At 46.6% G+C, this 10,435-nt stretch overlaps 1 protein-coding gene across 1 annotated transcript; it reads left to right on the top strand.

The window, feature by feature from the left end:
* Positions 1-275: 275 nt before the first annotated feature.
* On the top strand, positions 276-9,562 carry Adamts1 (a disintegrin-like and metallopeptidase (reprolysin type) with thrombospondin type 1 motif, 1). The gene is made up of 9 exons (NM_009621.5): positions 276-1,411; positions 2,953-3,299; positions 3,721-3,853; positions 4,176-4,343; positions 4,693-4,979; positions 5,199-5,385; positions 5,496-5,671; positions 6,575-6,750; positions 7,289-9,562. Exons 1-9 carry the CDS (start codon positions 679-681, stop codon positions 7,986-7,988), a joined length of 2,907 nt encoding a protein of 968 aa, NP_033751.3. The 5' UTR covers positions 276-678; the 3' UTR covers positions 7,989-9,562.
* Positions 9,563-10,435: the final 873 nt, after the last annotated feature.

Here is a 10,435-nt window from a genome sequence, read left to right as displayed (position 1 = left end):
CAGCAGCCGAGAGATGAAGTTAAAGGTTCACTCTTTTCCCCAGAGCAGCCAGCGCTGTACAAAGTGCTGGTCCCAGCGCTGTTTCGGCGTCTTACACCCCCAGAGTGACGAGCTGTGGCGTGAGGCCAGGGCGGAGGCTGCCCCCTCCCCCTTCAGGCCCCGAGGCGCAGAGCTCGGTTTAGCACCGACTGAGCTCAGGGGGCGGTGTCGCAGTGTTGGGGGAAGGAGGGGCTCCTATGTGGCTATAAAGGGGCGGCCGGGGCTGCCTGGTCCTTGCACTCGCTAGAAAGCAGCTCCGAGCTAGGTGCTATCGCAAGGCCAGAGCGCACAGCCCGGCGGAGAGAGCAGATCCTTGCTCAGATCGAGTCAAATCGGGGCCAAGGCGGAGGACGAAGAGTCCAGGCTCCTATTCTGGACTTGTTCCCCAGCTCCGGGGGCGCTTCTAGGTCCTGCAGCAGCCAGCAGTGCGGAGCCACCAACTCGGTGCTGGAATGAAAAAATTCCCGCGCGCCAGTGCAGAATCTTTCTAAGTGACCCGGAGCTTCGGGTGCTAGCTCTGCACGAACTTTCCCATCAAAGTGATCGTGAATTTTAAGCATCAGGAGCAGGCCAGCGAAGCTCTACGCGTCTAAACGTCTATCCAGACCAAGAGTTCTCTGCGGTGCAGGGTGCGGTGCCATGCAGCCAAAAGTCCCTTTGGGGTCACGCAAGCAGAAGCCCTGCTCCGACATGGGGGACGTCCAGCGGGCAGCGAGATCTCGGGGCTCTCTGTCCGCACACATGCTGTTGCTGCTCCTCGCTTCCATAACAATGCTGCTATGTGCGCGGGGCGCACACGGGCGCCCCACGGAGGAAGATGAGGAGCTGGTCCTGCCCTCGCTGGAGCGCGCCCCGGGCCACGATTCCACCACCACACGCCTTCGTCTGGACGCCTTTGGCCAGCAGCTACATCTGAAGTTGCAGCCGGACAGCGGTTTCTTGGCGCCTGGCTTCACCCTGCAGACTGTGGGGCGCAGTCCCGGGTCCGAGGCACAACATCTGGACCCCACCGGGGACCTGGCTCACTGCTTCTACTCTGGCACGGTGAACGGTGATCCCGGCTCTGCCGCAGCCCTCAGCCTCTGTGAAGGTGTGCGTGGTGCCTTCTACCTACAAGGAGAGGAGTTCTTCATTCAGCCAGCGCCTGGAGTGGCCACCGAGCGCCTGGCCCCTGCCGTGCCCGAGGAGGAGTCATCCGCACGGCCGCAGTTCCACATCCTGAGGCGAAGGCGGCGGGGCAGTGGCGGCGCCAAGTGCGGCGTCATGGACGACGAGACCCTGCCAACCAGCGACTCGCGACCCGAGAGCCAGAACACCCGGAACCAGTGGCCTGTGCGGGACCCCACGCCTCAGGACGCGGGAAAGCCATCAGGTATAAGAGTGACCCCCATCTCTCAGTCTTTACGAGGCGTGACTTGGGGTCACACTCCAGATCGCCTCTAAATGCGAATGACTCAGACTTGCAGTGAATTGAAGTTCTGGGTCGTGACCTTCCCGCTCCCCCCCCCAAAAAAAGTGTGACCATACTCTGCTAGAACACTTATTTGCCCGAATAGTTAATAATTTGAGAAAGAGAGAAAGAATCGGAGGTCCTGTAGATAAGGGCTAAGCGTTTCCTCCGCGAAGCCAATAACCCGACTCCTTACACTGAAGAATCTCTCTCCATCCCTTTAATGCCTTTAGTGAATGTATGAGTTCACTTTAACTAGGTTGTAGTTTCGCGCTGAGTTTTGTAACGTCAGTCCGTGTGAGCACGTAGCGCTCAAAGGAGGGCGGAGTAGAGGAGCCATGGTGACCTGGATGTGCGTTCAGGAGCCTGGGCAACGGCAGTGGTGATCTCATTTCTGTGGCCTTCCGTCTGTCCCCTTCCCCCATTTGAAAAGCTGACCCCGATGGCTGGTGGCTCCGTTGGGCCCCTCTGCAGAACCTGCTTGGGAGGTCTTTGCTTGGCTCGCCCCGCCTCCACGCGCCTCCTACCTCGGCCTCGTTGCTCGCACTCCCTCTCCCGGCAGAGGTTGGACTCCCCAGCGCTGAGGAATGTTAGCCTGGACTGATCCTCCCTGCTACACATTCGCCTGACTCTGCCGTGTTCAGTCCCTACCAGCCAGTTAGTTCTTTTTAATCATTCAAATTTCTTTTTGCCCTTTTCTAGATTTCTCCCTCTTTTCCGACTTGTCCCTAGGAGCTGGTATTCATATCCTACTTTACGATTTCTCTGACCGCTGAGTCTCAGCAGCCCGAAAAAGGCCATTTTCCAAATTGGCAACCCTGGTTTGAGAAAGGAACTTATTCCCCCCGGGGCACTGGGAGTGAGAGGAGGCAGGAACACACTGCTGGGCAGAGTGGGTGGTCCTAGTGCCCGGAACTGGATCAAGCAGAGAACCCCCTGGGACCCCTTGAATGAGAGAGCTGAGCCTTACAGACTGAGACTCCTCAAGCCCCACCCCTTGGCTGAGGCTCCCCGCCCTGCCCCATGCCTTCCACGTGGAGCTGGATGATCTCATTCGGGATTTCAGCCCTGGCTTCAATAGTGAAAGGGTGACTCAGGGCGCTCCGCCTGCTTCTCTTGCCAAGTTTTTACTACAGCTGGGTAGAAATGATAGCCATACTGCCTCACTCAGGCTGTGGAGTCTTCAAAGACCACAAAAGAAATCCTGCGGACACATATATAGACAGTTTGATCACTCTGTTGCTTTTTTTGTTTTGTTTTGTTTTGTTTTATTTAAAGCAAAAGAAAAAAAACTTAAAAATAACATTCACAGTTTTTAGAAGATGCAAATATTTGTTTTATTTTTGTTCCAGGTGTATTTCAGTTTTATTTACTTTGACTAGGTTGACTTTCCTAATATACCCCGAGAAGGTCACTATTAGGAGAAGGACTGCCCATGAGCAAACTTCCTTTTCTTTTTACAGGACCAGGAAGCATAAGGAAGAAGCGATTTGTGTCCAGCCCCCGTTATGTGGAAACCATGCTCGTAGCTGACCAGTCCATGGCCGACTTCCACGGCAGCGGTCTAAAGCATTACCTTCTAACCCTGTTCTCGGTGGCAGCCAGGTTTTACAAGCATCCCAGCATTAGGAATTCAATTAGCCTGGTGGTGGTGAAGATCTTGGTCATATACGAGGAGCAGAAGGGACCAGAAGTTACCTCCAATGCAGCTCTCACCCTTCGGAATTTCTGCAGCTGGCAGAAACAACACAACAGCCCCAGTGACCGGGATCCAGAGCACTATGACACTGCAATTCTGTTCACCAGACAGGTAAGACAAGAGCTTATCAACCATTTCCTCAACTCAACTCGGAGGTCAGCCTTGTGTTGGATGGGATGAGAGGGTGGGGGTGTGGCAGAGAGGAAACCCGGAAGGGGGATAACATTTGAAATGTAAACAAAATAACCAGTTAAAAAAAAAAAAGGCATCTCATCTGTATTGCCTCATTTCCTTTCGGTTATAGGCTAGCTCAATCTGTCTTGCTTATTTCTATTTTAAATTTCCACATCTCAAGTTCCACAGTTCTATTTTAAAAGCATTACAGGGAATCTTGCTTTAGAGTCAGTCCTTCAAGTCCAGCAATAATGAATGGACAGGCTTCAAAGTGCATGTGAAGACATGCCCAACTGAAGAGCTAAGTATCAAGTCCACTCTCTCCTACTTAAAAGGGATTTCCCTTGCCTCTTTGTAGGATTTATGTGGCTCCCACACGTGTGACACTCTCGGAATGGCAGATGTTGGAACCGTATGTGACCCCAGCAGGAGCTGCTCAGTCATAGAAGATGATGGTTTGCAAGCCGCCTTCACCACAGCCCATGAATTGGGTAAGTCGGCTTCAGAGTACAAGTTAAGCCCAAATGCATGGATACAACCCAATAAGTCAATCTGATGTGAGAGAGAGAAAACATCTCAGACTATGTTGCTACCTCAGCCACCAGCAATTTTAGAAGGGGTAGGGTATATTTTCCACAATTTCAAGTATGGTCTTACTAGGACAGGAGAAAGTGGTACAAACATTTGAACGTTGACATTTTTATACTTGCCCTGATCAAAGTGAGTATGAGCCCCAATACAGGTTGTCTAATAAGAGAGCCATTGAGCCTCACTCAATCATACAGCTTAATGTCCTTCTTGTCTGCTTCCCAGGCCATGTGTTTAACATGCCGCACGATGATGCTAAGCACTGTGCCAGCTTGAATGGTGTGAGTGGCGATTCTCATCTGATGGCCTCGATGCTCTCCAGCTTAGACCATAGCCAGCCCTGGTCACCTTGCAGTGCCTACATGGTCACGTCCTTCCTAGATAATGGACACGGTAAGATAACAGCTCCTCTTTCCAGATGGTGTTCAACCTTCCTTGTGTAGGGCTCTCTCTGGCTAAGTGAGCTCCATGGCTCTTGCTCATTTCCCCTCCTTCAGAGTTTTCTCTGGCAGGATCATAAGTAGTAGATCTTTACCTCCATTGCATCCTGCTCCCAAAGTCCATTCATTCATAAACAATAACTTCTCGCCATTGTAAAATCAGAAGTCCCCTATTGAGGATAACGTCTCGATAAAAATCTAAAGTTCCCTAGCATTGATTTTCCCAAAAATGCATGATTTCACCAAACATGTATTAATAATTGCCTCTTTTTTCTTTTCCTTTTTTTTTTTTATTATTTTAGGGGAATGTTTGATGGACAAGCCCCAGAATCCAATCAAGCTCCCTTCTGATCTTCCCGGTACCTTGTACGATGCCAACCGCCAGTGTCAGTTTACATTCGGAGAGGAATCCAAGCACTGCCCTGATGCAGCCAGCACATGTACTACCCTGTGGTGCACTGGCACCTCCGGTGGCTTACTGGTGTGCCAAACAAAACACTTCCCTTGGGCAGATGGCACCAGCTGTGGAGAAGGGAAGTGGTGTGTCAGTGGCAAGTGCGTGAACAAGACAGACATGAAGCATTTTGCTGTGAGTTTTCCCAATGAAACATATTCGTTTGCAACTCAGGGTTGAGAAGGGCAAAGTGATGGTTTAGTTCCTTTCCTAGACAAACTCCTCTACCTGTGTCCCGTAGTGGGACTATGAGATGGTAGCATATTTTGAGAATTGATTGTCTGTTTTACATTTTTCTCTGATTCCCTAAAATGTCTTTATAGTTCTAACACTGATATCTGTATCTCCATTTAGACTCCTGTTCATGGAAGCTGGGGACCATGGGGACCGTGGGGAGACTGCTCAAGAACCTGTGGTGGTGGAGTTCAATACACAATGAGAGAATGTGACAACCCAGTCCCAAAGAACGGAGGGAAGTACTGTGAAGGCAAACGAGTCCGCTACAGGTCCTGTAACATCGAGGACTGTCCAGACAATAACGGTGAGTCATACTGGACTTCAGCTCTCAGAAACCGGGCAAAGGCGGCGTGCCCACAACATGTGGTTGGAAGTTGGAAACTGGGAACATCATCGCCGTCGTTCTCTTTTCAGGAAAAACGTTCAGAGAGGAGCAGTGCGAGGCGCACAATGAGTTTTCCAAAGCTTCCTTTGGGAATGAGCCCACTGTAGAGTGGACACCCAAGTACGCCGGCGTCTCGCCAAAGGACAGGTGCAAGCTCACCTGTGAAGCCAAAGGCATTGGCTACTTTTTCGTCTTACAGCCCAAGGTAGGTGCTTTTACACTTGAATCTTTGCAAAGGAGCCTCAGCTGGGCTTGCTGCCATGCCATACAAATGTTTGGGCTGTCTTTACCTATTGATCTGTGTTCCGTTTTGAATTTGGAATACTTCTAAATGCAGGAACAACTCCTTGCTTTGGGATTTGTTGTTGCCTTCTGTTGGGAAGGAAGCTTAAATCTAGCTAGCACTTAAAAGAGTCTTGCATGTGTTTAATATTGCTTCTCTATCCCCAAAGAATGGCCCTTTGAAAACTCAAGAGCCCTCTCTGTATAACTAGGTTTCACATACAAAAATTCATGGTTAGATAAATTATATATTAACATGGCACCCAGGAGTTTTAGAAAGTAGTCCAAAGTACTTGTTACTGGGTACCTAGCAGCCGCACATACGAGCACACTAACTAAGGTAAGAGTTTGAGAATTAAAAATTCATCGTTGGAACATGTACTTTGACCAAAGAGACTCGCCATTTCTTTTGGTGTTTTGCAGAAAGGATAAATCCTGCTTTGAAGAAGAAAATTGAATGAAATTTGCTTAAGCTTGTCATGTATTCTTAGCATTATAAGATAGCAAACTATATCCAAGTTGTGGATGAAGTATTTAGCAAGTGATTTATAAAGCACCTTCAACTACAGCATATTATTCTAGGTACTGACCATGGAACAATAATCAGTGTGACAGTGAACCCTGCTTCCATTGACCTAGGCCAGCAAATATATAAAATCAAGACATTTATAAGCCTTACAGATAGCTATATGAACTGTTGAAAAAGCCAAAATGAAAGTGAACATGTGGCACGTGACAAGGAGACTACTTGTAGCCTGGGAGGAGAGCATTCCCAGTTGCCATCACATCAGATGTTTAACCACCATGGTGCATGTTGTCTCCACAGGTTGTAGATGGCACTCCCTGTAGTCCAGACTCTACCTCTGTCTGTGTGCAAGGGCAGTGTGTGAAAGCTGGCTGTGATCGCATCATAGACTCCAAAAAGAAGTTTGATAAGTGTGGCGTTTGTGGAGGAAACGGTTCCACATGCAAGAAGATGTCAGGAATAGTCACTAGTACAAGGTGAGTTTCAGAACGCTCACTTCTGCAGTAGACACGCTGTGTTGCTCAGTTGGTCCCTAGCATCTACAAGACCTTGGGTTCAATCCGCATGCATGTACCTGTAGTCCCAGTGTATGGGAGACAGAGACAAGTGTGACAAGACGGTCAGATGTTCAGGTCATCTTTGCTACATAGTGACTTTCAGTTCACCTTGGGGAACATGAAAAACCTGACTGGAAACACAAACACACACAAAACAATTAACCCAGGTACTTCATGTAATCCCAGTGTTCAGTAGGCTGACTTGGGAGGATGGTTGCTATAAGGCCTAGGTTAGCTTGGTCTACATAATGAGTTCCAGTATAACCTGGCCCACAAGTGAACCCTAAAGTTAATTAATCGACACATGAAACAAAACACATGCTTTGGAGACCCTGTAATTTTGATATACGATTTTGTAGGACTAAGGAAAAGTCACATTTAAAAGAATTGCCTATTTTTAAAGCAATGTGATTGATTAACTCATTGAAAGACATATACCTGTTTTCTTTGTCCACAGACCTGGGTATCATGACATTGTCACAATTCCTGCTGGAGCCACCAACATTGAAGTGAAACATCGGAATCAAAGGGGGTCCAGAAACAATGGCAGCTTTCTGGCTATTAGAGCCGCTGATGGTACCTATATTCTGAATGGAAACTTCACTCTGTCCACACTAGAGCAAGACCTCACCTACAAAGGTACTGTCTTAAGGTACAGTGGTTCCTCGGCTGCGCTGGAAAGAATCCGCAGCTTTAGTCCACTCAAAGAACCCTTAACCATCCAGGTTCTTATGGTAGGCCATGCTCTCCGACCCAAAATTAAATTCACCTACTTTATGAAGAAGAAGACAGAGTCATTCAACGCCATTCCCACATTTTCTGAGTGGGTGATTGAAGAGTGGGGGGAGTGCTCCAAGACATGCGGCTCAGGTTGGCAGAGAAGAGTAGTGCAGTGCAGAGACATTAACGGACACCCTGCTTCCGAATGTGCAAAGGAAGTGAAGCCAGCCAGTACCAGACCTTGTGCAGACCTTCCTTGCCCACACTGGCAGGTGGGGGATTGGTCACCATGTTCCAAAACTTGCGGGAAGGGTTACAAGAAGAGAACCTTGAAATGTGTGTCCCACGATGGGGGCGTGTTATCAAATGAGAGCTGTGATCCTTTGAAGAAGCCAAAGCATTACATTGACTTTTGCACACTGACACAGTGCAGTTAAGAGGCGTTAGAGGACAAGGTAGCGTGGGGAGGGGCTGATACACTGAGTGCAAGAGTACTGGAGGGATCCAGTGAGTCAAACCAGTAAGCAGTGAGGTGTGGCAAGGAGGTGTGTGTAGGGGATACATAGCAAAGGAGGTAGATCAGGACACTACCCTGCCAGTTACATTCTGATAAGGTAGTTAATGAGGCACAGTAGCATCTGAAAGACCATACAGAGCACTAAGGAGCCCCAAAGCACTATTAGTATCTCTTTTCTTATATCTATCGCCCAAATAATTTTCAGAGTCTGGCAGAAGCCCTGTTGCACTGTACTAACTAGATACTTCTTATCACAAAGATTGGGAAAGGCAAAGCAGAAAGATGGTAAGACTGGGTTTCAAACAAGGCTTGGTTTCAATCACTGGAGGCAAGGAGGAGGGGACAAACAAGATCATTATTCGAAGTCGCTGGTTGCTGTGGTTTTACGGAAGGTTGATGCATCATTCCTATCAACAGTGAAAAGTTCAGCTTGTTCAACGTGACAGAAAGGCTCATCTCCGTGAAAGAGCTCCTGATTTCTTCTTACACCATCTCAGTTCTTAACTATAGTTCATGTTGAGGTAGAAACAATTCATCTATTTATAAAATGTACATTGGAAAAAAAAAGTGAAGTTTATGAGGTACACATAAAAACTGAAGGAAACAATGAGCAACATGCCTCCTGCTTTGCTTCCTCCTGAGGTAAACCTGCCTGGGGATTGAGGTTGTTTAAGATTATCCATGGCTCACAAGAGGCAGTAAAATAATACATGTTGTGCCAGAGTTAGAATGGGGTATAGAGATCAGGGTCCCATGAGATGGGGAACATGGTGATCACTCATCTCACATGGGAGGCTGCTGCAGGGTAGCAGGTCCACTCCTGGCAGCTGGTCCAACAGTCGTATCCTGGTGAATGTCTGTTCAGCTCTTCTACTGAGAGAGAATATGACTGTTTCCATATGTATATGTATATAGTAAAATATGTTACTATGAATTGCATGTACTTTATAAGTATTGGTGTGTCTGTTCCTTCTAAGAAGGACTATAGTTTATAATAAATGCCTATAATAACATATTTATTTTTATACATTTATTTCTAATGATAAAACCTTTAAGTTATATCGCTTTTGTAAAAGTGCATATAAAAATAGAGTATTTATACAATATATGTTAACTAGAAATAATAAAAGAACACTTTTGAATGTGTATGCCTATTTTCTGGAGTGGGATTAACTTCTGGGCAAGAAATCTGATGAGACACAAACATTGGACTTCAAGACAGTTTTAAAATTTGGGTAAATGAACTGTATTTCCTGTTTATAGACGTACTAATAAAAAAGAAGTTGATGATGTCTTTAGTGGTAAGATTGTTACTAATGTGGTTGGCAAATTGCTGTAAAGAGCCAGATAGTAAGCATTTATGGCATTGTAGGCTATCTTTCCTGCCACAACCATGTGACAGTGAGTGCTTTGTAGGACTGAGAGCAGCCATAAATGACATGTAAATGATAAACTGTGGCTGTGCTTTAATAAAACTTTATTTACAAAAACAAATGGTGGGCCATATTTGTTCTGTGAACTTGTTTGCCAACCCCCAGTGTGGTCAGGTAAATGGAAAATGATTCCGCTTCTGATGCATCCTGGATTTTTGTCTCCCTTAATTATATTAAAAAAAAAGTAGGAATGCATGAACTTATTTAAGCTATTGAGTAGAATCAGTGCCTCACACATTTGGGACGGAAATGAGTGGTGAGCTAATACTGTGAAATATTTGCCTCCCTCACCAGTAATGCTGGGGTTTGCGGGGTGGGGAATCTTGGACTTCTGTAGATCTCTGTGGTTTTGAAGACTAAGCATTGATCAGTGACAGGTTCAGATTGTTTCCATTGTGCTGTTGCTTTTAGAAAACTGTTCACTAGAAAACAGGCAGTGTGCCCAACTACTGACATTTCTAACTTTCCATTCAAATTTTAGCCTCCTCAGCATAATTGTTTTTACATCCCATAACAAAATGCTAACTTCAGCCTTAGTTACTTAGTATGTCCCCCTCAGCAACTGAATGGCTGGTTCTCAGGAATTAGCTATGTCATGTCGGCACAGATTAGTGTAGTGGCAATAGGGACATTAATTGGGTTACCTTTTTATATTACCTACCTTAAGACCCTATAAAGGTGGTATTCTCAGATCATGGAATATCTTTACATGTAGAACTTGACCAGGCAATTCAACAAGTCAGGTTGTTCTATGTACCAGCAACTTTTCGTTGACATTGACTTGCCTCTAACTATAGTGTAAATTCCCATGGTTGGTTAGAAAAATATACCCCCACAAGCCCTGACTGATGTCTCCAACACATGATACCTGAGCAAAAGTTCATGTATTACAGTTAAAACCTGTAACAGAGAAAAAAGGTTCTTTACTGACCTT

Source organism: Mus musculus, chromosome 16, assembly GCF_000001635.26.
Source record: "Mus musculus strain C57BL/6J chromosome 16, GRCm38.p6 C57BL/6J".
Taxonomy (NCBI): domain Eukaryota; kingdom Metazoa; phylum Chordata; class Mammalia; order Rodentia; family Muridae; genus Mus; species Mus musculus.
The sequence above is the reverse complement of the archived record's forward strand: the minus strand, read 5'-3'. Positions and strand labels throughout refer to the sequence as shown.